This window comes from Notechis scutatus, chromosome Z, assembly GCF_049901735.1.
Source record: "Notechis scutatus isolate UNSWTSFEM ecotype Mainland chromosome Z, rNotScu1.2, whole genome shotgun sequence".
NCBI classification, from domain to species: domain Eukaryota; kingdom Metazoa; phylum Chordata; class Lepidosauria; order Squamata; family Elapidae; genus Notechis; species Notechis scutatus.
The window spans coordinates 139,837,458-139,865,043 of record NC_142025.1 but is presented as its reverse complement, the minus strand read 5'-3'; the positions used below and the strand labels follow the sequence as shown (position 1 = coordinate 139,865,043).

The 27,586-nt window shown below is 41.4% G+C and overlaps 1 protein-coding gene across 1 annotated transcript in view; it reads left to right on the top strand.

The window, feature by feature from the left end:
• Window positions 1–347: 347 nt before the first annotated feature.
• The window catches only part of LOC113418510 (vomeronasal type-2 receptor 26-like), a 35,448-nt gene continuing 8,209 nt past the window's right edge, over window positions 348–27,586 (top strand). The window contains exons 1-7 of the mRNA XM_087947280.1: window positions 348–619; window positions 10,203–10,338; window positions 14,684–14,810; window positions 16,915–17,171; window positions 23,565–23,641; window positions 25,092–25,241; window positions 25,945–26,236. Of these exons, the coding sequence (XP_087803406.1) occupies window positions 348–619; window positions 10,203–10,338; window positions 14,684–14,810; window positions 16,915–17,171; window positions 23,565–23,641; window positions 25,092–25,241; window positions 25,945–26,236 (1,311 nt within the window). The remainder of the gene's footprint in view (window positions 620–10,202; window positions 10,339–14,683; window positions 14,811–16,914; window positions 17,172–23,564; window positions 23,642–25,091; window positions 25,242–25,944; window positions 26,237–27,586) is intronic.

The window sequence follows — 27,586 nt, the reverse complement described above, 5'->3', positions numbered from 1 at the left end:
AATATAGTATAAATCAATACAGTGATTTTGTCTTAAAGCTACAAACATACATTTTTGGTTTATATATTGCCAACCCAACTAATTGGTGGACAGATTCCTAACAGTGTACACACACACACACACACACACACACACACACACACACACACACACACACCAAAATGTTTATTATTATTTCTGACAGTGAGAACATTCAACCAATGGAACAGCTTGCCTTCAGAAGTTGTGGAAACTTACCCCAGGCCTCAGGCCTTGGCGGCAGGCAAGCACAGAACCCAAGAGTTATGCCTGGTCCATAAAGGCTGAAAGATGGCCAATCCCCAGGCTTTGGCCCTGGTGCAGCAGGCATGCACAGAACCCAAGAGTTGGGCCTGGCCCAAAAGGCCGAAAGGCAACTGATTCCCTGGGCCTTGGGCCTCATGCAGCAGGTACACACAGAACCTGAGAGTTGGGCCTGGCCTGTAAAGGCCGAAAGGCAGCCATCGGAGCCTCGTCACCTCCCCCACTCTGTGGGCCATGACAACTTACCTAAAACTAGGGAGCAAGGAAGCTGGAAAGTAGCAAAGGAACTGAAGCTGGGCTGCGCGGGACTGCCACACTTACTGGCAAAGCCTGGCAAGTGAGTGAGGGAGAGACATGAGTGGTCAAAGGAGATGAGGCAAGGAGTGGGTAGATCTATGAGGCGGGGCGGGACAGGGTTGAGTGGAACAGGACGGGGTTGGGGCAGAGGAGGACCAGGTTGGGCGGTGCTGTGCGAGTCCACCCAGGGTGGGATTTGCTGGTTTGCTGAAATGGCAATAAAATTAACAACTTGTTTGCCTGAACTGGTGCGAACTGGCAGCAGCCCCCCCGTACAAACCCTTTCCATTCCTCTATCGACAGGCGAATAAGCTATTCTCTGCCCTATTCCTCTCTCCATGCTTTGTTTCTGGAGTTGGTTTGTCTGCACTTGGGTTACTGCAGACAGTGGCCTTGCTATGATTTACAAATCCTCTTGCTTGGGTTTGTAGAATCTGGACTTAAGAAAGCAGTGCCTATTTGCTCAAAATTGGAAAAATGAAAAAACTCCAATAGAAGAAGAGGTGATAAAAAAAGGAAAGTACAGAAATGAGCAGACTGACATATGCTATTAGAGAGCAAGAAGAAAAGGAATACTATAAAATTTGGGATTTATATTATCTATGGCTAAATAAGAAAATAGAGAAACAAAATACATTATAATATTGATATAATAGTAAAGATGATACATTGCAATAATATATTATATAATATGCTGTATATTGATGATGGTGAAATGAATGATATTATGAACTAGACATTGTAAAAGCTGAAATTTGCTCGAAAAGAATGATATGAATTTATAATCAAAGTCTAATAATGGTGTGATAATAATATAATATGAAATTGATTGTTGATCTATATAATATGAATTTCAAGTTAAGATTAGGAAGGAAAGACTGTTAATATTGTGCACAAGAGATATGTACCAACTGAAACACTGTACGATGGAAAGATGGTTTTGTGTTTATATTTGTGTTTGTCTATGTCATTAAAAAATAAAAACTTCTTTTTTAAAAAAAAAAAAAGAGAGAAAGCAGTGCCAATGTAGGGGAAAGAATTAATTTCTAATGGAGAATGAAAATGAATGCTCAGTACAAAATGAGTCTTGTGGAACATGGATGCATCCATGTGTGAGTGAATTTTTAGTCAAACTCTAAGCCAGGGGTGTCAAACTCATGTCGTCATGGCAGCATCACATGTTGTATTGTGACTTTTTCCCATTTGCTAAACCCAGGGTGGGCGTGGCCAATGCATGATGCATCTGGCCCAGGGGCCATGAGTTTGACACCCTTGCTCTAAGCAGTGATTCTTACTGAATTGTGTGCGACTTCATTCCCTTAATTCTTATCTTGATTTTTTTTAGATCAAACTAGTTCATAGAGAAATGTTTCTACAGTATGTATTATAGAATGAAGTGAACAATGATATTAAAATATTAAAGCACTTAGACAATTGTATCATAAATAAAATAGCATCAAATCATTTGACCAAAGTATTTATAAATCCCCATCTTTTTTCTACTGGTCAATCCACATGTTAAAAACAGCACACACTGGAAATCTACCATTCTAAAACAGGGATAGATTTATTCAGGGATGGGATTCTATCGGTTCTGTCCACCTCTGTAGAACCGGTAGGTCTGAAGAGCAGCAGACAGAGAGCATGCATAGAATTAGTTCTATGTCTGCTGCTGTTTTGTCCCATCCACCAGCCCGGGCTCTTACCTGACCTTTATTTCATGCTTTTTCAACTGCAGCTGCTTTGCGTGACACAGCTGCGGTTGAAAAAGCAGAAAAAAAGGCTTTTCCAACCGCTGCACACTTGCACGCAGTGCTGCTCAGCTGTCCGGGCAGCTCAGCAGGTCGTAAATTGCAGTCACGCAACTCCTGCGACTCGTGCATGCACACGCAACACAGAGCAACAGAACCAGTAGTTATGCTGGTCAGATCCTGTCCCTGGATTTATTCTTCAATGTTATAAATAAACAGACAAACCAGGCCTATTGGATGACTCTAACCAGTCGGCTTTGGACTACCTGCCAGCTTTCCTCCTTGTGGGAAGCTGTCAGGGAGTATCACAAATCTTCCTCCCTCCCTCTCACTTTCCCTTCCTTCCTTCCCCCCTTTGTTTTTTCTTTCCTTTTTTCTTTCCTTCATTCTTTTTCACTTTCTTTCACACTCCTCCTTTCTTTCACACCGATTTTTCCTTTATTCCTTTCCTTCCTTCTCCCCTCCACCACCCTTCCTTCCTCCTTCTTTCTCAGCAGACAGGTAAGTGGCTGTTGCTGGGTAGAGGAGGGAGTGAAGGATTGCAAGAGTGGCTGAGAAACTGTCATGGAACATTGAAAATAAAAATCATGTAATAGTAACAACAACTCAACAGCAATCAGTAGCAATGTAATTGTTGTATTTGTCTTGACGGACACACCAGGCAGACACAGGAGCTGAAGAATAACGTTCTTTATTTGAAGCAGTAACAGATTAACGTGGCTGCCCAGCTGGGCTGGCAGCCGGCTGGCTGGAGCCGGAGCCCCAACTGCCCACAGCTGATGCCGTTTGACAGCTCCTTATATAGTCTGCTGTCAAACGGCACCAACCAATGGGAACAGTAAGATGGTCCCGCTCAAAATGCGGACCAGGTTGAAGACTTAGCTAGTCAGGACACAACACCCCTTTCCCTAGCTAAGGGCATGCGCTGCCCAGCCTTTTGGAAACACAATGGTATAACAAGGAAATTGAACTAGTATCTGCTTGCACACCTAACCACTAGGCTTACACAAAAAATGGCACCCCACCTGTCACAAGGCAGGAGCCTGAGAAGGGGAACCAGATAAGATGGTGAATAAACCTGTCTGGTGACTGCCTGCATGGGGTAGGGCAGAGGTGCCTGAACCCTAAGGCTGGAGGCTCGTTGTGCTCTCCTGGCCCCCCTTGGGACAAGAACATCCAACCTGGCCCCCCTTGGGACAAGAACATCCAACCTCCCACCTACCTAGCTTTCGCCCCCCCCCGGGGAGTGTAGTGCTAATGACAAGGGAGACAAGCCCAGGTGGGAGAGACCCTGGAGGTGGGTGCATGGAAGGACTCTAATGGTGGGTGCGCACCTCCTTGTTCAACGCCTGACACCCACCACCCCCTAAATACCGGATCCATCCCCCAGCGTCATTGGGAAGGGGGGCAGAGAGAATTTTTATTTAACAACCTGAGAGAACGAAGAAAAGGTCTCAAACAGTTCAGTGAATCATGGAAACGCACACCAGCCATGCTCAACCCCGGAGGGGGCTGCATCTCTGCAGAGCCAATGGCTGCACCCAGTCCACAATGGTGAAAAGCTGCACCGGCAGTGGCCCATCGCTCGGCAGCCGGTGGGCGTTGAGGAGGCGCTCGGGCTGTCGGCGGCCCGGCGGAGGCGGCAGCGGCGGCGACGGCCGGGACGGGAGGCGACTGCAGCGGAGGTCGCGCGGCGGCGGCGGAGAGAGGCGGCGGCTGCGGAGAGAGCGACAGCTGCGGAGGCCGCGCGGCCACGCAGCGGCAGAAGAAACGGAGGCCGGGCGGCGGAGAGAGGCGGCGGCTGCGGAGAGAGCGACAGCTGCGGAGGCCGCGCGGCCGCGCGGCAGAAGAAACGGAGGCCGCGGCGGCGGCAGCGAAGGCTGCAGCGGCGGCAGAAGAAACGGAGGCCGCGGCGGCAGCGGAGGCCGCGCAGCGGCGGCTGAAGAGCGGAGGCAGCGGCGGCGCTGAAGAGCGGAGGCCACGGCGGCGGCTGAAGAGCGGAGGCCACGGCGGCGGCAGCGGAGGCCGCGGTGGTGGCTGAAGAGCGGAGGCCGGCGGGCGGCAGCGGAGGCGGCGGCGGCGGCAGAAGAAGCGGAGGCCGCGGCGGCGGCAGGCGAGGCGCAGCGGTGGCTGAAGAGCAGAGGTCGCAGCGGCGGCAGCGGAGGCGCGCGGCGGCTGAAGAGCGGAGGCAGCGGCGGCGGCTGAAGAAGCGGAGGCGCGCCGGCGGCTGAAGAGCGGAGGCGCGGCGGCGGCAGCGGAGGCACGCAGCGCGGCTGAAGAGCGGAGGCCGCGGCGGTGGCAGCGGAGGCCGCAGCGGCGGCTGAAGAGCGGAGGCAGCGGCGGCGGCTGAAAGCGGAGGCGCGGCGGCGGCAGAAGAGCGGAGGCCGCGGCGGCGGCTGAAGAGCGGAGGCGCGCGGCGGCGCAGCGGAGGCGCAGCGGCGGCTGAAGAGCGGAGGCCGCGGCGGCAGCGGAGGCGCAGAGCGGGCGGCTGAAGAGCGGGAGGCCGCGGCGGAGGCGGCGCTGAGCGGAGGCGCGGCGGCGGCAGAAGAGCGGAGGCGGCGGCGGCAGAAGAGCGGAGGCAGCGCGGCGGCGGCTGAAGAGCGGAGGCTGCAGCGGCGTCCTCGGCGGGAGCGGCTGCAGCGGAAGGCGCTCGCGTCCTTGGCGGGAGCGGCTGTCGGGTTAGTCGCGGGGCGGCGGCAGCGACGGTAACGGCGGCGGATCGGTGGGGGGTGGAAGCGTGGACTCGCCGGCCTTCACGGCCTTGAGGCGAAGTCTGGACCTCTGCTAGAGGCTGCAGGCTTTTGCGCTCTTGTAGCGCCCACGGGTGGGGGTTTTTTCGCCAGCCTTCACGGGCCTTGAGGCGACGTCTGTTCCTCGACTGGGGAGGCTTTTCAGACTTCTGCGCTTTTGGTAGCGCCAACGGGGGTTTCGCCAGCCTTCACGGGCCTTGAGGCGACGTCTGTTCCTCGGCTGGGGAGGCTTTTCAGACTTCTGCGCTTTTGGTAGCGCCAACAGGAGTGCCTTTCACGGGAGGCTAGAGTGCCTGTCAGGCAGTGACTTTCTTCTCAGCTCAGGGAGACTTTCTCCTCAGCTCAGGGAGACTTCCTTTTCCTCAGCTCAGAGAGACTTTTCCTCAGCTCAGAGAGACTTTTTCTCCTCAGCTCAGAGAGACTTTCTTTTCCTCAGCTCAGGGAGACTTTCTTTTCCTCAGCTCAAGGAGACTTCTTTTCCTCAGCTCAGAGAGACTTTTATCCTCAGCTCAGAGAGACTTTCTTTTCCTCAGCTGAGGAGGCTCTTTAAATTTGGCGCGCGCAGAGACTGTCTGCGGCTCCAGACATTCTGTGGCTTCAGCTCTTTCTTCAGTGACTTAGCTTCTTGCCTGGGTGTCTCTTCTGACATCCCACCCTCGTCGCCAGTGTTGTATTTGTCTTGACGGACACACCAGGCAGACACAGGAGCTGAAGAATAACGTTCTTTATTTGAAGCAGTAACAGATTAACGTGGCTGCCCAGCTGGGCTGGCAGCCGGCTGGCTGGAGCCGGAGCCCCAACTGCCCACAGCTGATGCCGTTTGACAGCTCCTTATATAGTCTGCTGTCAAACGGCACCAACCAATGGGAACAGTAAGATGGTCCCGCTCAAAATGCGGACCAGGTTGAAGACTTAGCTAGTCAGGGACACAACAGTAATAATCACAGCATCCCCAAATTTCATTCCCTTGGGAGTCATGGCACAGAATTTGGACACATTTTGTAAGTTAGCTCATTTGAGATATCTTTCACTCAATTAATGTCATATCAGTGAGAATTTTAGCTTTTATTCATGTTATGTTCATATCTGACCCCCTAAATGCTTTGAGAATGGCTAGTCCATGAAAATCCCAACCATCATTTGCATGATCAGTTGTCACCATCAAGCTACTCCCAAATTATGAATGTGGCTTTCATTCATCAAAAGTTTCATCATTACAGATCTAAGCCCAAATGTCACTTTCTATCTGAGTAAGAGAAAAAAAAACTTTTCAATTCAGGAAAACACTGCTTTTCCAGCAGTTCCCTAAGGAACCAAACTTTAGTTTAATAATTAGATTCCTGTTCGTCTATCTTAATGACTGTTTTTAATTCTGCTGATTTTCCAAATCCCTGTGGGTTTCAGTGAACCTTATAATAAAGACTGATGGAGAGTGTTATTTTCCCATATCATTTCCAAAGACCAAGATTCAGATTTTAGCAACCACCATTCAAGACCAGATACTATTAATCGCAGAAATGCTAATAGATGGGCCACAGAAGTAAAATAATTATTTGCTATCCCAGAGCATAGATATCATTTTACTGGTCTTTCTGCTAGTGCTGCTTCCTCACATAGTCTGCAAGTCTCGTAGGTGCAGCATCACCGATCCATACTCTTCATATCATAAATACCAACAACTGGGAGATATCGTTGTTGGCGGCATTGCTTCTCAGACTGGCATCCTACCAAAAGAAGTCCTTTTCAATGAAACCCCTTCACCAGTTTTACCAGGAGAGTTTGTGTAAGAAACTAGATAATTGCTTCAATTTTTAATCATTTTGGTCACTTGTCTAAGCAAAATGAGCAATATCATCTCAATACAATAGTTTGCATGGGTGATAATAAAATGCTGAGGAAAGATCACATGAGCAAGAATGTATTATGGCAGATATTCAGAATTTTAAATAAGTATTCCTCAAATTCAGGAACCCACTCCCTCCAAAGTGTAGCCTTTGACTGTCATAATTCTTTGAAATATCTAACCAGCTGAGAGACCCTAGGAATTGAACCCATTTCTGCAGGGAACCCAGGCTGGAGAAATCTGGTTTCAAGATCACCTTCTTTCTATTTTGCTTTCGCTATCTTCCTTTCAGTGTTTTTTTTCCTGCCAAATCTTTTCATTAAGCCAGTTTCATCCTTGGCAACCTTCCTTACTCTTTATGCATGGTCTTGATGACATCTCAGATTAAATTCAGAGATTCTGTTCAAAGCAGTGATACCTCGTAGGTTTTATGTAGAAATAAAAGATGTGGAAAATCTAGTGACATTTCAAACATAATTTTAATTAGCCTTGTCTGTAAAGGAAAAAAAACTTACCAAACTTCTTTAAGGTTAAGGATCTTAGGGAAATAACAGAACTCCTGACCAATGTTTATCTTAATCTGTTCTTTTGTTTCTGACAGATGCTTATGTGCATTACAGGATTCATATAAGACTTATTAATGCTATGTATGCACATTCTTACAAATACTATAGTTTTTACTATCTTTCTTAAGCTTAAAAATAACAAAATTATTATTTATTTAATTCTAGCAGCCAAAATAATAATTGTGCAACACTGGAAAACTTTAGAAACATACAGCTATGTATCAAATACAACAGCTAAATTGGAAATCAGCAAAGCATCCTCAATTGCCATATTAGGGGGAAAAATTACAGAGAAAGTTAAAAGAATTTCAGAAACAGGAACCACACTTTATCAAACATTGTTGGATTTTATGATTTGTTTTAATAGTAATAAATTATAATCTGGTGTACTTTTTAAAAAAATATATTTTTATTAATTTTCTCTTTTTTACATCGTAAAACATCATGGTATCAACAACGTTCTTGGCATCTATACAGGATTTTGGTTTAAATATAATACATTATATTGCATTTGTCTACTATTAAATAATATCTTTAGCTATAATTACTATTCTTATATCTTTATATAGTTTACAAAATTTTATTTTACTTTCTTAAGGGTTGTTTCAATTAACATTTTTCTCACTTCTTGGTTCTGTTTGTTAGCCATTTATATCAATTGTTCCAAATTGTAAAGAATCCAGAATCATCTTTTTCTTTCAATTTCATTGTTAGCATATTCATCTCAGCACTTTCTGTTACTTCAGTGGTCCCCAACCTTTTGTACCAGGGACCAGTTTCAAGCACAAACACTTTTTCAAGGACCGGGGAAGAATCTGAGTTTGGTGGTTTGCTTGCAGACGTTTCATTACCTGACTAGGTAACATCTGATGTTGTTACCTGAGTCGGGTAATAAACGTCTGCCAGCAAACCACCAAGTTCAGGGAGTGCCTCGGCCCTGCCTCCCTCAGCCCCATCCCTCAGGTGTCTCCCTCCCTCAGGTGTCTCCCTCCCTCCCTCAGGTGTCTGCCTCGTTCCTCTCTCAGTCGCTCTCTCGCTGCTCCACCAGCCCAGGAAGAAACTGCTTCAAAGAAGCCGGGGTGGCTTTTCCTGTCGCCGCAGCTTCTCCGAGCGCCGTTCACCCACCCGCCCGCCCGCACGCAGTTCAATCCACAGTGCTCCGTTCTGCCTGCCTGCCTGCCTTCTTCATTTCGGAGCAGGTTCGGCTGATAAAAAGAGGCGAATAGTTATTATTCTCACCAGAAAACGAAGAAGGCAGGCAGGCAGGCAGAACGGAGCACTGTGGATTGAGCGCGCGGGCGGGCGGGTGGGGTGAACGGGCGCTCGGAGAAGCTGTGGCGACAGGAAAAGCCACACACACACCCCGGCTTCTTTGAAGCAGTTTCTTCCTGGGCTGGTGGAGCAGCGAGAGCGACTGAGAGAGGAACGAGGTGGGAGGAAACCGAAGCCGCTGAGCCAGAGAGCAGGACAGGCTTTGGTTGCTTCCTCCCTCCCTTCTCTCATTTGTGTCCTTGATCCCCGATCCCAGCAGCATTCACCGAAGGCGAAGAAAGCCGCCATTTTTATTTTTTTTCTTTGCGGCCCGGTACAGAGTGCTCCACGGACGGGACTGGTCCGCGGACCGGTGGTTGAGGACCCCTGTGTTACTTTGTGTATTAAAGGCTATTCTGGTGGCTGTTGTAATATGTAACACTAAGTATTTTACTTCTTTTGGTAATCTTTCTTTGATGATTCCTAAAAGGAAGGATTCTAGTCTGAGCTCAATCTGATAGCCAGTGATCTCTTTTAACCAATTTTTAATTTGAATCCAGTATGTCCTGGCCTCGGGGCACATCCACCACATGTGATAAAATGTACCATCAACTTTTTTTCTCTTCCAACATTTGAGACTCATGTTGGAGTAGATTTTTGCCAATCTTGTTGGAGCTAAATACCATCTATGAAATCTTTTATATATGTTTTCTTTGTATGCTGCAGATACCATTAACTTATAATTTATGTTCCATATTTTCTCCCATTCCTCTAATTCTATAGTGTATCCAAGGTTCTGTTTCCATGCAATCATTGTACTTTTGACTATTTCTTCTTCCATTTTAAAATCTAATAAATATTTATATATTTTAGTTATAAGTTTTTGTTCCAGTCCCATTAATATTTTATCTAATTGGTTCTGCCCTTTATCAAATCCAAAATCTTTTGAGTCTTTTTTTATATTTATTTTGAATTTGCAAATATGGCCACCAATTGATTATAATTCCATTTTCCTTCAGTTCTTGATTCGATTTTAATTTCCCTTGACTATCTAATAATTCTTCATAGCTTACCATTTTCCGTAGGTCTAATCTATTTGGATGTATTATGGCTACCATGGTTGACAGCCATCGTAGGATTTCTGTATAGTGTACTGGTGTACTTCTTATATATGTTAAATTTTCACATGTAAAACACCTGAATTTTTATTTAAATGCTAATAGATATCTTCCCCTTCATGGGTTAATGCCTTGTTGTGGCAAAGGGGCTCGCATAGCTCAATGAAGCTATGAGCTATGCTGTGCAGGGCCATCCAAGATGGACAGGTCATAGTAGAGAGTTCTGACAAAATGTGATCCACTGGAGAAGGAAATGGCAACCCACTCCAGTATCTTTGCCATGAAAACCCCATGAACAGTACTAAAAGATAAAAAGATATTACACTGGAAGATGGGTCCCTCAGGTCGGAAGGTGTACAATATGCTACTGGAGAAGAGCAGAGGATACTAGTAGTGCCAGAAAGAGTAAAGCGACTGGGCCAAAGCCGAAATGATGCTCAGCTGTGGATGCATCTGGTGGTGAAAGGAAAGTCTGATGCTGTAAAGATCTATACTCCATAGGAACCTAGAATGTAAGATCCACGAATCAAGTCAAGCTGGACATGGTCAAGCAAGTGATGACAAGATTGAACATTGACATCTTAGGAATCAGCAAACTAAAATGGACAGGAATGAGTGAACTTAATTCAGATGACCATCAGGTGTACTACTGCGGGCAAGAATCCCTAAGAAGAAATGGAGTAGCCTTCATAGTCAATAAAAGAAAACAGGAAACAACAACTGAATGAAAAATTGCTGGTGTCCTACCACTGCACCATAGAGAGTATCTTAACTTACTGTACCTCTGTATGGTTTGCCAATTGCACAGTGGCAGATAGGAAAGCACTCCAGAGAGTTAATGTCATTGTCCAGAAGATCATTGGTTGCCCTCTCCCCTCTTTGGAAGAACTGTATAGCTCCCACTGTCTTAAGAAAGTTCAAAACATTCTCAAAGATCCATCTCATCCTGGGCATCCTTTTTTTGAACTATTACCATCTGGCAGATTGTACAGAATAATAAAAACAAGCACAAATAGGCTGAAAAAGAGCTTCTATCCCAGGGCAGTAGCTCTTTTGAATTCTACTTTATAGTGCAGTGTTGGTGCAGTGTCAAGGTTTTCGGTTCAGTGTGTGGTAGTGTGAAGGATGTGTGTTTGTGTTTATTTTCATGGTCATGATGTGCACTGAAGATGGTGTTTGATTTCATTGTACAAGGTGCAATGACAATAAAGTAAACTAAAACTAAAGAGTAGGAAAAGCAATACTGAGATACGGCTTGATAAGGCTTGTTATCAGTTTCAGTATATCTATATCCATAAACTACTGAGAGTTTATGAAACTTCTGAAGACTTTCACATTATTTTTGTGCAAGAACACTCACTTTTCTCTGTATTTTGCAAAGCAAAATGAAACTCCTAATCACGCACAAACAAACAGAAAGAAATGTACAGGTGTTTTACAAAGCAACTATATAACCCTAATGATAGAAAAGATGACTTTCATATATGCTAAACGTTAAAAGAACCCTTCTGAAGGAACTCAATGGCCACATCACAATGTACAAGAAAGTCATTTGTTAATGTAATTTCTTTCTCTTCATTAGTTGTTTCCTGTTGTTCATGTTGAGATTCAACAAAAGGACATAACAACTGGGGAGAAAGTATAACCAAACCAGCCCTAAAGCTCCTCCCATTTCTGGTTTATGGGATAATTAATTTCAATCCATGTTCTTAATAATACATGACAGCTGTAAAAAATATCATGAACCACAACCCTGGCTGCTTCACAAAATATTGAAAACAAACAAACAAAAACCCCAAACAATTAAAACCATAATAAAAAATTATTGTGCCCTGAGCAACACTTTTTCATACATCAGCTACAGAATTGTTCTAGTCTCAGTTCACCACATGAATTGTTAGAAAAGGTGACAAACATATCTGTTCAAGGTGGCAAATATGTCTGTTAGGATATTGAATTTAGTAGCTGGAACAGTAAAGTGTGCAATAGGCCAGAACACAGAGTTAGAGAGTGCTGACTCATGCATGATGCAATCTATGCTATGATTGATTGCTGTCAGTATAAAGAGGGAGTTTCCCTTTTTTCCCTCCTTTTTTTCTTCTATGTTTTCTGTATACAGTGGAACCTTGGGTCACAACTGTAATCCATTCAAGGACTACTGTCGCAACCCAATTTGGTTGTGACTGGAAGCACGACTGATTGCACATGCCCAGGCACACAAAATATGGTGTGGAAGGGGAAATAGGCACAGAAAGGGAATCTTTCTGTGCTGATTTTGTTCACCACCCGGTTTTTGAATCGTGACCAGATTCAAAAATTGAGTGGATTTTTTGGTTGTCACCTGATTTGGTCATGAACAGAAGCATTTGTGACGTGAGGTTCCACTGTACTATTTCATTTACCTCATGATTTTTCTTTCTGGATGATGATAAAGTCTGCTGTAAATTTGACTGTTAAATATTATGTATGTATGTATGTATGTATGTATGTATGTATGTATGTATGTATGTATATATGTTGTGGCTCTGAGGCTTGAGCCTGCATTGTTAGAGGAAGAAGACTCGGACGATGGGGAACAGGAGGAATTGGGAATGCCTTCCTCCCAAGGACCTTCCTCTTCGGCAATGCCTTCCTTCCTGATTGTGCCTCAGGTGTCGGCAGATAACCAAGAGGGAAAGCCTGAGGCTAATCAGGAGAAGGAGGAGGGACATCGGAGCAGCCTCTGACAGAGAATCAAGTAGACGAATGCTGGCTTGATGCTAGACAACGTCGCAGGAAAAGTGTGTGAGCTGCAATGCAGGAGGCGGGGCGAATCAGAGACTGAGCTGAGTGACTGACACACCCTCAGGGGATAAAAGTGGGTGTGTTTTCTCTGAGAGCTCCGTCTGGGACAAAGTGTTGAGTTTTTCTGTGGAGCTTCGGTGTATCCTGTTTATTGAAAGCCTTCGTGATTTATGTCTCTGTTATCTTGTCGGACTTGGCAGGCAGCGAGTGTGATACTGCCAAGAACATTGCCTGCTTCAAAGAATTAACTCTATAACTACTGAATCTTCTTGCCTGCCTGTATTTTGTCAGAGTTGTGGACTTCCCATCCTCATTGGAAAGGTGAAACATAACATAGATAGATAGATAGATAGATAGATAGATAGATAGATAGATAGATAGATAGATAGATAGATAGACAGACAGACAGACAGACAGACAGACACTGGACCGCATTGGCAGTGGGATCCTACCTGTTCCACCACTGGTTCAGTGATTACGCATGCATGTGCATGCCCCTAATACGCGTATGCCTTTATTATGCCTGAACCTGTATGAAAAAACACTGATTGAATCATAGAATAACAGAGTTGGAAAGGACCTTGGAGGTCATCTAGTCCACCGCCCTGTTCGAGCAGGAGAGTCTATTCCAAACATTAGTCTCTGTCTAGGATCGAACTCACAGCCTTCCAATTGTGAGGCCAGAGCTCCACCTCTAGGCCACTGGAACTGGTGGAATTCCTGCTGAAAACTTCCATGTATTCCATGTATAAAAAAAGAGCAGACATTCAGCCACTGTATATAGAGGGAGTTCGTGTGGAACAGGTGGTGGAATGTAAGTTTCTCGGGACCATCATTACAAATGACCTGACTTGGAGCGCAAACACCGCTGCTTTAATTAAGAAGGCACAACAACGGTTGTATTTACTAAGGATTCTTAGGAAACAACAACTGGCTGAGAGTCTACTGACTACCTTCTATCGGAGTTCAATTGAGAGTGTATTATCCTACTGTCTCTGTGTATGGTTCTCGAGCTGCACAGTGGCAGAGAAAAAGGCAATTCAGAGGGTGATCAAGACGGCCCAAAACATCATTGGCTGCTCACTCCCCTCTTTGGAAGAACTGTATAGGAATAGATGTAAGAGGAAGATACTTAATATATTGAATGACTGCTCTCATCCGGGACATCAGCTCTTTGAACTATTACCATCGAGAAGGAGATTTAGGGTATTAAGAACAAGGACGACCAGATTTAAGAACAGTTTTTATCCAAGTGCAGTTTTGAGTTTGAATGCAGGGTCATAAGATTTTTGTGGAATTTAAATGGCTGAGAGTAATGGGGTATTTACATTTTTAAATTGCATAGAGATTATTGTATGGTTGGTTGCGTTTAGTTCAATTTTTTTTTCTTTTAGTGGTGTTTGTCCAGTTTTACTTTGTGGAAGAGCACCTCATTTCGTTGCACCCGCTAGCGAGTGTAATGACAAATAAATTCTTATGTCTTATGTATTCACATAAGATATTGCAATATGGTTTGGACTGGGCAAGTGTGCCACCCACTTCATCAAGAGAGTAAATATTGAAAATTAAAGAAATCAAGATGCCCTGTGCAAATGATATCAAGAATCTGGATGAAGATGATTACTACAAATACATCCTTCAAGTTGATAACATAAAGCAAGCATTTTAAGGCCAACACCACCTAAAGAATTGGAACAAATAGTAATTATAGTAGTTCAAGTAAGATAAGGCTTCTCAAGTTTCTTCCTCACTTCCTGTACATATAAACATATAACTTTAAACCTGTGTTGTAAGGCTTTATTCTATTTATTGTATCTCAGAATAAAAATGTAGTTTTTCAGTCTTGACCAATGAAACACTGCCCTTCTTACATGAAAAAAGGTTTCTAAAAATCTGTGAACATTATTAATTTTTTCAATAAATAAAAATACTAGCACCTTTTAAAGTGCATGCAATTGAGAACATTAATAGAAATATCTCAAAAGATATATCAAAGCCAAACACTCAATATTGCCATTCTTTTTTCTCATTTATAAATTAGTCTCAGCCTCTTTCAGTATGCAGTGACAATTGTCGTCCTGGTTCCAGCAAGAAGGTGAAGAAAAGGGAACCCTTTTGCTGCTATGATTGTGTCCCTTGCCCTGAGGGCAAGATTTCAGAGAAGGAAGGTAAGAAATGTGCTGCTTGGTTCAGCAAGGAAAATGGTGGCAATCTAATTTTAAGGACAATTCTAAATAAACTTAATTTTGTTTTCCAATTGCTTCAATTCAGCAATGGAACCTTTATTTCAAAATTGCAAACCTTGGACTCTCTGTCCATTAATTTTAAATCTAGATGTCTTTCTTTCCAAAGCTGGTACATTTAATTTTAAAATCTTCACTTCAGTGGTTTTGACTGGTGGAAAGGATTCCAAAATTAAATATTTTTCTTCCTTTGACCAAATTTATCCTTTCAATTGCCTTCCAGTAGCCTCCATGCTCCATGTCAGCTCCATGTCCTGGTTGCCTTACAGAAGGAACTGAGCCCTATAGCACATTTTCCATTGAATGCCCAGAAGACATCATATCCAATGTGACACTTATTAATTTGGGCAACATTCAACCTGGCATGAAATTTGAATCATGTACTGAAGTTACAGATATCACCACAGGGTGGAAGCTGTTCCAAGTAAAGCTGCCTTCTGCAATTGATCAATGACAAATTTGTCAATGCCTATGGTGTTCAAGTGGTGCTACAGTTGTTTTGGGACTGCACCCAAGGCACCTATTACTATTGATACTAATCTTGCTTGCCTTTGCCATAGTCGTTCTATTCCTATTTGTAGGTCTTTGTATTTTGTTATCTTCTCCAGTTCTTTCTCTTCTATTCTGCTGTCTCCAGGCACTGCCACATCCACTATCCAGACTTTTTTGTCTTTCATATCGACAACTGTTAAGTCTGGGGTGTTATGTGGCAGGTGCCTGTCTGTCTGGATTCTGAAGCCCCAGAGCAATTTAGCTTTTTCATTTTCTATGACTTTTTCTATTTTATGGTCCCACCTGTTCTTGCTTACAGGCAAATGATATTTCTTGCAGATCTTCCATGCATCATTGTTGCTACTTTGTCATGTCACTGCTTGTAGTCAGTTTGTGCAATCTTCTTGCAGCAACTGACCAGTTAGTCCACTGTTTCTTCAGCTTCTTTGCATAGTCGGCACTTACTGTCTGTTTCAGTCTTCTCAATTCTGGCTTTGTACACATTTGTCCTTAAGGCTTGGTCTTGAGCAGCCAAAATTAATCCCTCGGTCTCTTTCTTTAACTTTCCTGCCCTTAGTCATTGTCAGGACTTGTTATTATCTGCTTTCCCTGCTATTTTTTTTAATGTACTGGTCATGTGCTTTGTCTTCCCAGGCCTCCATTCTGTTCTTCATTTGATCTTTCTTGTAGGCCAGTTTGGTCTCTCTGGTAGTCAGCAAGCCTTCCTGGCATATAAACTTCACTGTATCTTCTTCATTGTCCTTCAGATATTCTTCTAATGCCCTTTTTTGTTCTTCAGCTATCTGATGTACTTGAAACATTCCACACTCACCTATTTGCCTTGGTAGATAGAGTCTGTCAATGTCAGAATATATTCATGAATTGGAATAGAGCATGGCAACAAGGTCAGCCAATGAATAGGCAGAGCAACTAAATCATCCAATGAGGACAGTTTGGAAACTGAAACTAGATGTAGCCTAGGCATAACTCTATATTAAGCTCTGCAGCTCTGAAGCTATATTGATCTCTGAGTCTGTCTACTGAAAATGAAATTAACTTGCTTGCTTGCCTGCTGAAGTTACTTGCAACATGTTTCTGTCTAAGTTTGCTCCATGTTGGAGAAATCTACAACTGGTTTGTACAATCTATTTATTATGTTTATAAAGATGTTAAATGAAGCATCAGTCATCTGAGTTTATTTTTCTGGTGCTGAATTAACACAACTAATGCAAATATGCAAATTCCATATTTGGAAGCAAGGTTTAATAATGTTTTATGTGTGCCAGAAATGGAACATAATTTGCTGAGTGTCTCAAGTTTAGACAAGCAAGGATTTGAGACCACATTTGTAAATGGGCTCAGTATTCTTTGCATCAGTATTCTTGCCTGTTTACTTTCTTATAAAGAAAAATTGGATTGTCTGTGCAAAGGGCATAAAGCATGATAACCTTTATATGTTACAGAGACCAAAAGTTCAATGTGCACAAACATTTGGCAATGTTGCAAAACATAATTCATGTGTTCATCTTTTGCACAGAAAACTTGGCCATGCCAACTTTAAAGACATTCCCAGTAAGCAAGAGTAACACAAGGCAGACAACAAGAGCTCTAGAGCTGGTACATGCAGATTTGGTAGGCCCAATGCAAGCCAGTTTGGGAGGAGCTAAGTATGCGCTGGTCATTTTAGATGATTATAGTAGATTTGGGTTCTGCTATTTCCTAAAGAGTAAAATAGAGATGTTACAGAAATTTAAACAGTGGGTAAGCTTTGTAGAAAGAAGGTATAAACAACAGGTATGTCAGCTGCAAACTGACAGAGGTTCAGAATTCATGTCAACAAGTTTTCAACAGTGGTTGGCACAGTTAGGAATAAAACACAGATGCACAAATCCTTACACAGCAGCTGAGAATGGTATTGCTGAGAGATGGAATGGAGTCCTGCAAACCATGAAGGACTCACTGCTAGAGGATTCTGGTCTAAGCAGGTCATATTGGGGTGAAGCCTTATTGACTGCTAACTATTTAGTTAATAGGTTGTAGAGTTCTTCCATTAATGATACTCTATGTGCAGTGCTATATAGGAAAAAACCATCGCTAGCACATTTAAGGGTGTTTGGAAGCAATGCGTGGGTGCATATTCCAAAAGCAATTATAAGAAAGAGACAACCAAAGGCTAAAAAGCTCAGGTTTCTACTATTGACCTCACCCCTTTCCTAAGAGGTCTGTAGGGAGTGTGCATAAGCGCACCAACATGTCTACTGTCCCTGTCCTGATGTTTCTTTTATTTTTCTTATATGTATCCATGTATTCATAACTATGTTTTTACTTATACCTATTATCTTGTAAGCAATTGACAAACCAAATAAATAATAATAATAAATAAATAAATCTTAGTTAGGATATGATTTCATTTTTGCTGGTTTGTTTTTTACCCAATTTTGGGGAAGGGGGATAAGCTGCCAGAAATTGAGCAGCATTTAATTTTCAGCAAATAAATAAACAAATCCATAAATAAGTGTTGCTCTCAGCAGCCTGTCCATCAGCTGGATTCCCAATGCCCATAGAAAAGAGGCTAGGACAAAGGAATCAGGAGATAACATCTTAGAAATTGAAAGTGAAACTCATAAATACTTTTGCTCACATCTCTAAAGCATCTGAAAGTATCCTGTAGATATCTGATATTAACACAGTTGAGAAAGTCCAGAAATATTTCACAAGAACAGTTCTCCTCTACTCATTGAAGAATACCTTATGCCACCAGACTCGAAATTCTAGACCTAGAAAACCTAGAACTACGCTGCCTTCAGTCCGATCTAAGTATAGTATATAAAATCATACATTGCAATGTTCTACCTGTCAATAAATACTTCAGCTTCAACCATAACAACACAAGAGCAAACAATAGATACAAACTCAAGGTTAATCGCACCAAACTTGATTGCAGGAAATACGACTTCAGCAACAGAGTGGTCAATGTCTGAAATACTCTACCTGACTCTGTGGTTTCTTCCCCAAACCCCAAAAACTTTAACCTTAGACTGTCTACTATTGACCTCACCCCTTTCCTAAGAGGTCTATGGGGGCGTGCATAAGTGCACCAATCGTGCCTACCGTTTCTGTCCTATTGTTTCTTTTATTTTTTTATTTTTCTTATATGTATCCATGTATTCATAACTATGTTTTTACTTATACCTATTATCTTGTAAGCAATTGACAAACCAAATAAAATAAATAAATAAAATATACCAAAGTGTAGCATACAGTCCAGTGATGGGATTCAAAAAATTTTACTACCAGTTCTGTGGGCATGGCTTGGTGGGCATGGCAGGGGAAAGATACTGTAAAATCTCCAGTCAGATGTGGTATTTGCCAGTTCTCTGAACTAGTCAAAATTTACGCTACCGGTTCTCCAGAACTGATCAGAACCTGCTGAATACCACCTCTGGTATAGTCTTTGACTTCAGTTGAGCCCAAAATTTTGTTGTTGAATGAGACTTTTTTTAAGTGAATTTTGCTCCATTTTACAACCTTTCTTGCCACAGTTATTAAGTGGACCAGTATGCAGAAGGATTGCATGTAAAGTGGTGTAAGTCATATTTGGATTGTGCAATATGCAAAACATCAAAGTCCAAGGCATTCCCAGTAAGCAAGAGTAGCACAAAGTAGACAAGAAGAGCTCTAAAGCTGGTACATGCAGATTTAGTGGGCCCAATGCAAGCCAGTTTGGGAGGAGCTGAGTATGTGCTGGTCATTATAGATGACTATGGTAGGTTTGGGTTCTGCCATTTACTAAAGAGTAAAACAGAGGTGCTACACAAATTCAAGCAATGGGTAAGCTTTGTATAAAAAAAGGTATAAACAACAGTTATGTCAGTTGCAAACTGACAGAGGTTCAGAATTCATGTCAACAAATTTTCAACAGTGGTTGGCACAGTTAGGAATAAAACAGACACACAAATCCTTACACAGCAGCTGAGAATGGTATTGCTGAGAGATGGAATGGAATCCTGCAAATCATGAAGGACTCACTGCTAGAGTATTCTGGTCTAAGCAGGTCGTATTGGGGTGAAGCCTTATTGACTGCTCATTAATTAGTTAATAGGTTATGGAGTTCCTCCATTAATGATACTCCATATGCAGTGCTATATAGGAGAAAACCATCTCTAGCACATTTAAGGGTGTTTGGAAGCAACGCATGGGTGCATATTCCAAAAGCAATTAGAATTAGAAGACAGCATTGTCAATGATGACATCACAACTGTCCGAAACATCATCAGAGATTACCAAGCATCAACCATCTCCGGTGATGAAATACTTGACATTTCCCGCATTGACCGAGAGCTCAAAAATAGAGACGGCTCTGTGGCCCCACGCTTGTGCAGGATCATTTGCAAAATGAATCAAGCAAACGTAAACTCATTTACACTATAAACTCACTCGCCAAAACCAACACCAACCACAAAAACCTCCGTTGCCGCCCTGACTTAACCATACAGCAACGTGCCCGCTCCCGTGCACTCCGCATCGAACTCAAAACCCGTCTAGACAATGGAGAGAAGGACCTGTACATTGACTACCATGCTGACTGTATCAAAAGTAAGACACGCAACCCAATACCCAACTTTTACCCTCAACCACCACCCTACCTCAACCACCTACCACCACCCACCATCACCCAAAACTACCCACCACCCACCATCACCCAAGACTAGGCACGCACGCCCCCAACTACCTCAATCCCAACTGCTGCCGGACTTAAATGCAAACTACTCAATGCAAGAAGCCTCGTGAATAAAATACCTGAATTTCTCATCCTCTTAAATATGGCTAACTTCGACATTATATTTGTCTGTGAAACATGGCTCAATGCATCTCTCCCCGACTCCATTACCACAGTAAGAGACTATCATGTTTACCGATCAGATCGTGAAAATCGTCGAGGAGGTGGTGTTGCTATATTCTATAAAAAATCCTTACATCTAAAAATATCCAAGTTACCCAGGAGCTTGCCCTTCCTGAAACCATCATCTGTGAACTATCCTTAAATATCACAATTCGATTCTTACTATGTTACAGAGCACCTGATTATGACATCGAACATGTAAACAAGCTAAATACACTACTAACATGGGCTACATCCTGCCCATACCCTTTTATCTTTCTTGGAGATTTCAATCTACCTCATATTGACTGGACCCTAAATAATTGTACAACTGAAATCATACACACAACCTTCTACAATGCTATTACAAATCTAGGTCTTGAACAACTAGTAACCAACAACACTAGACTGAACAACTGCCTCGATCTCATCTTCTGCAATAGTTTGAATTTAATTTACGAATACAAACCAAAGAACCCTTTTCCAGTAGTGACCACAATATGATTGACTTTTGCCTCAACATACGTCCACACAAAAATCACCACAACGATGTCATCCCTAGTTGTAACTTCAAAAAGGCAACTATGATCTTATAGATAACGATCTCTCATCCCTCGATTGGCAATCTCTATTCACTGGATGCAATACTGTTGAAGACCATTACAACATATTTTTACTTGAAGTCAAAAGAGTCATCAAACTATATGTTCCAACAACAACTCCAAAAACAAAACGAAAAAGCAGATTACCCATATCAATAAGGAAACTTCAATCCAAAAAGAGATCACTCTGGCGGAAAAACAAATCTGGTCACGTTGCTAATTTCAAAAACCGATACAAAAATTTATGCCACCAGATAAAGACCGAATGCACCAATTACCACATTAAACAAGAGGAAAACCTTCTAAGCACCAATTCCACCCGTGCTTTTTACAATTTTGTAAACAACAAACTAAAAGACTCAAGGTCCATCCCTCCCTTGATAGGACCTGATGGTAAAGACTGCAGCGACGACACCATTAAAGCCAACATCTTTAACACATTCTTCGCTCAGTGTTTGTAAACAGTAATGGATCATGCCCAATGTTTCCTAGCCGTACCACAGACAACAATAATGATCTAATACATATCGATTTTACAGTAGACAACGTTGAAAAAGCACTACGCAACCTAAAACCATCTCCATCTATTGGACCGGATGGAATATGTGCCTACTTCTTAAGAAAACTATCCGCTGCCATAGCCAAACCTCTAAGCATAATCTTTGAAAAATCTTTCAGAACCAGCTCCTTGCCCAACCTATGGTTACAAGCCACAGTCATCCCCATCTTCAAAAAGGGAGACCCAAGCCTAGTTGAAAATTACAGACCAATCTCCTTATGCTGCGTCACCTGTAAAGTCATGGAATCAATTATTAACCAATCCATCATCCTCCATTTAGAGACAAACAACCTACTCTCCAATAAACAATTTGGTTTCAGAAAAAAACTATCCTGTAATCTGCAACTCTTACACTGCAAAAACATATGGACTACACAACTCGATCAGGGCAAAGCAATAGACGCAATCTACATAGACTTCTGCAAAGCCTTTGATTCAGTGGTACACGACAAACTACTCCTAAAAATAAAATCTTATGGTATCTCTGGACAACTGAATAACTGGATAGAAGCATTCCTGTCAAACAGACAACAAATGGTCAAAATTGGGAACGCCCTATCAAATCCAGTACCTGTCAATAGTGGTGTTCCCCAAGGCAGTGTTCTAGGACCAACTCTCTTCATAATCTACATAAACGACCTTTGTGATCATATCAAGAGCAATTGCGTTCTCTTCGCTGATGATGTAAAGCTGTTCAATACCACAGACAATACTACTACCCTACAAAAAGATCTAGACTATGTATCTGAATGGTCTAACATATGGCAACTCCAAATCTCAACAAATAAATGCTCTGTCTTACATATTGGTAAAAAAAATCAGAAAATGAAATACAAGCTGAATAGTCAAGATCTTGTTGATGACCCAAGCTCTGTAAAGGACCTGGGAATACTCACCTCTAATGATCTAAGTGCTAGAGCTCACTGCAACTACATAGCCAAAAAGGCATTAAGAGTTGTTAACCTAATCCTACGTTGCTTTTTCTCTGGTAATATCTCACTACTAACCAGAGCATACAAAACATTTGCTAGACCAATACTCGAATACAGTTCATCAGTCTGGAATCCTTATCACGTATGTGATATTAACACAATTGAGAAAGTCCAGAAGTATTTCACAAGAAGAGTTCTCCACTCTTCTACCCGTTGTAGAATACCTTATGCCACCAGACTCGAAATTCTAAAACTAGAAAACCTCGAATTACGCCGTCTTCGGTCCGACTTAAGCATGGTATATAAAATCATACATTGCAATGTCCTACCTGTCAATGAATACTTCAGCTTTAACCATAACAACACAAGAGCACACAACAGATACAAACTCAAAGTAAACCGCACCAAACTTGATTGCAGGAAATACGACTTCAGCAATAGAGTGGTCAATGTCTGGAATACTCTACCCGACTCTGTAGTCTCTTCCCCAAACCCCAAAAACTTTAACCTTAGACTGTCTACTATTGACCTCACCCCTTTCCTAAGAGGTCTGTAGGGGGCGTGCATAAGCGCACCAACGTGCCTACCGTCCCTGTCCTATTGTTTCTCTTATTCTTTTATTTTTCTTATATGTACCCATTTCATATATTCACAACTATGTATACACCTGTACTTATTATCTTGTAAACAATTGACAAATCAAATAAATAAAATAAATAAATAAATAAAATAAAAATAAATAAAGGCTAGAAAGCTCAGGTTTGTGGGCTATGAGCCAGGCTCAAAGAGCTATCGCTTTAGTGATGGGAGCAAAAGAATAGTATTTTCAAGGTCTGCAAGCTTTGCAGAGCAAAATTGGAACAGAATTGATGCAAACTTTTGGAATGTTTCACTTAGTTATGGTAACTCACTTAGTGACAGTGACTCACTTAGTGACTGTGTCAGTGTTCGGGGAGGAGAAGCTGAACAAGATATGAAGCAAGAGAGGGTTGACACACAGGAGCAGTCAGTGCCATGCAGGTCAAAGCGATGGAACAAGGGGATTCCACCTGAGAAGTATTCTGCTAGTGAAGTTAAAGTGTATGAGCCAAGGAACTACAAAAAAAGTATTGGCATTACCTATAATTGAACAAGTAAAGTGAAAGAAGCCATGGACAAGGAAATGAAATCCATGGAGAACATGAAGTGTTCACATCTATGACTTTTCTACAGGGTAGCAAAGCTGTAGGATGCAAGTGGATATACAAGAAAAAGGTACTGCCCAATAATGAAGTACAATATAAATCAAGGTTAGTGGTTTTCACAGAAGAAAAATGTGCACTATGATGAGGTATTCGCACCAACTGTAAAGAGTGAGAGCATCAGGCTGGCACTAGCATTGGCAGTTGCACATGGCCATAAAATCTGGTATTTTGACATAACCACTGCATTTCTCAATGCAGAATTAGAGGAAGAAATTTACATGATTCAAGCATCAGGGTATGATAGTAAAAAGCCTAACACAGTATATAAATTGAAAAAGGCCATTTATGGGCTGAAGCAATCAGCCTGGAATTGGAATATCTGTTTAGATACTACATTAATGGGTCTTGGGCTCAAGAATTGCAAGGCTGATAGTTGCATATACACTGGAAAGTTAAAAGGTAGGGATTGTCAACTATTAGCATTTGTGGATGATCTTTGCTTCATTGCAAAGGATCAATCACAGGTAAACGAATTTTCAAATAAGTTGAAGAAGAAATTTGAATTAAAAAATTTAGAAGAAATGAAAAATTATCTAGGTGTAGGGATACATAAAAGCGAGAAAGGTGGTTATATTCTCACTCAATAAAGGTAATTGAATTTATGTCTATTCCAGTTATGCAGGGAGGAGTGTCAGAGTATATTCATGAACTGGAATAGAGCATGGTAACAATGTTAATGCATATAACTGATATTTTAAAAGAAACAATAGATGAACTCTTTCCCATTTAAAAAGAAAAGAAACATTAAAGTAGGTGAGGATTTATTTTTGTTTTTTAAAAATTTTAATGGCTAAAAAGCTGTGTTATAAAATCACTAAAATATTCCTCATCATTCATCCTTGCCATATGACCTGGTTCCTTTAAGAATTCAAGTGAAGACAATAGTTGAACTCTAAAAAAAATGCTTTCTTCAGGTCTTCCCTAAGGAACTGAACACTGACTTAAAAATTACCTTCTTGTTTGTGCAACTAAATCAAAATCCCAGGGAAATTCAGTGCCCTACACCAACAAAAAAAGACTGATGTAGATTGTTGCTTCTCTCACTTTCTCTTAAAATAACAATACTATTAGAGATCAAGAGAAATACAACTGGCTTCTGGATGGGTAAGGATCCCTAGGTTTGATCCAGTGGTGGGATTCAAAAATTTTTACTGCCGGTTCTGTGGGCGTGGCTTGGTGGGCATGGCAGGGGAAATATACTGTAAAATCTCCAGTCAGAGGTAGTATTTGCCGGTTCTCTGAACTATTCAAAATTTCTGCTACTGGTTCTCCAGAACTGGTCAGAACCTGCTGAATACCACCACTGGTTTGATCCTAGATAGATCAAGATTCAGACAAGTAAATTAAAGACTCAAGACACATAAATTTCAGAAATATTAATGGCTTTGTTCTAGGAATAAGCGGGATTCTTTGAGTTTGCCCTTGTAATGGGGATGGAAATTTTATTGATCTTAATGATAGTGTTGAGTGCCCATGTAGTGTGCCTGATTTATAGTTGCAACATGTTTCATCCATATAGTCCATATCACAAGTACTATCATCCAGGAGACCTTATGGTAGGTGGAATTTCATCTCAAGTTAGTCCAGTCTCTGAAGACATTACCTTTAAAGATCGTCTCTCACCAGTATTGCCTGGACACTTTATGTAAGGAATGTTATTGTTATTTGTTTCTATTTTACTGCATTTGTATTTGCTGAAATAATAGCATTGCCATCACAAAATAATAATTAATTGACTTGGTTGAAATTAAGGAGATCCTCAGAACAGCATTCTTTTCTCAATCAGGCAAAATAGAGTGTGGAATATAATCAGATGTTTAAAGCAAACTTCCAAAATGGAATACCTCCAAATAGGTGAGTTTCTACACCTATAATTCTCAGCCACCTTCTGGGCAATATTGTGGGGCAGACAGCTTGTGAGAGGCTGATTTAAAGCTCTTTTGCATTTTTCTACATACTCCTTCTTAAAAAATATTAGTCTTGTACCAAATAACTCTTTTGAACACATCTTCATTTAACAATGCAAGAGTGTCTGCAAGAGGACTGAGTATTCTTTTTTTTACAAAGTGACATTATATATATGGATTCCAGACACTCTCTGTGTTTATGTCTGAAATTATTTGCATATTTTTTCTGCAGAAACATCTGAGTTCCAACAATAAACATTGACTTCTTTTTCAATGTATACTTGTACATACAGTATATTAATTCTAGATCCTGATTGCTGTTTAATTTACTATATCAGAAAGACAGAATTACTTGATGGGGTTTGCCTGCTATAGTCTAAATACTGATAAGAATATAATAACAGAATATCCTTTTGATGTTCAATACTGCTCTAATTGTAGTGGAGTTCCTAAGAATTACCAGCACATCCTGGCTTTGGCTTATGCAGTAAAGGAGATCAATGAAAACCCACAAATCTTGCCCAATTTTACCCTGGGCTTCCATATTTATGATAGCTATGACAATGCTCAAAGGACCTATCAAGCCACCATGCTACTTCTATCAGCAACTGAGAGACTGGTCCCCAACTACTTATGTAACATCCAGAATAAAGTCATAGCTGTTATTGGAGGACTGGATGCTGAAGTCTCCCTTCATGTGGCAACTTTCTTGGATATCTATAAGATTCCACAGGTAGGTTGGACGACCTTGCATGCAAATGTCATGCTACTTATGATGATCTACTTTCACAATGTAATTTTGTTTTGCAGCATTAGGTATATTCAAGTAAATAGTTCAGGATTTGAAAATTTTGATTTAAAAACAGATTCGTTTTTGTACTAAGTTTAGTGCCCAATTATTTCATTAATTATTTCATTTTTGCTAATTATTGAAAAAAGTTTGGCTTTTCTGTTTCTAAATAACTTCATGGATTAGACTACAATGATATGCAATTTTTTGTGATTCAATATCTGTCATTTTCTTAGCAAACTGCATGAAGCATACTATAAATAGTTGGTTCATTTATTTCGATGCCCCTTATTTCACAAACAGTATAGCAGTCTTTTCAGCCTGGTCTTAGTGTTAAGGCTTTAAGTTGCAATAAGATTCAATCACAATCAATCTCAGAAATTAATCTTTAATAAATTAAGAACTATTGTTACCAAAGGGACCAACATTCAAGTGGTTAGCATAACCTGCAATGTTTTCAGTGATAACTAAAAGAGAAATTTCCTTCAAACAAGATGAATCAAGCTCTGCATATAGAAAGATGTTCAATAATATTTTTCTGATTAATATGGTTAAAGACAAAAGTTTTGGAAAACTATCAGTGTTTTCATTATCTGTAAAATTTAATTTCACATTAATAAATAATTATTGTTTCCAGTTAAGTACAAAATACCCAGAATAATGTCAAGGTTTTTGTTTGGTGGACATGATTCAACAAACTAATGCTCTGTCTTACATATTGGCAAAAGAATTCAGAAAATAAAATACAAGCTGGACAGAAATGACCTTGTAGACAACCCTCACTCTGTCAAGGACTTTGGAATATTCATCTCTAATGATTTACGTGCCAGAGCCCACTGTAACAACATTGCCAAAAAGGCATTAAGAGTTGTTAACTTAATCTTGCATAGCTTCTTCTCTGGTAATATTGTACTACTAACTAGAGCATGCAAAACATTTGCTAGACCAATTCTTTAATACAGCTCATCTGTCTGGAACCCACATTGCATATCAGACATTAACACAATCGAGAGAGTCCAGAGATATTTTATGAGAAATGTCCTCCATTCTTCTAACTCACAACAGTATACCTTATGCCACCAGACTTTAAATTTTAGGCTTAGACAACTTAGAACTATGCTAACTTCGGTTTGACCTAAGCGTAGCACACAAAATTATCCATTGCAATTTCCTACTCGTCAATGACAACTTCAACTTCAACCATAATACACGAGCACATAATAGATACAAAGTCAAGGTAAATTGCACCAAACTCGATTGCAGGAAATACGATTTCAGCAACAAAGTGGTCAA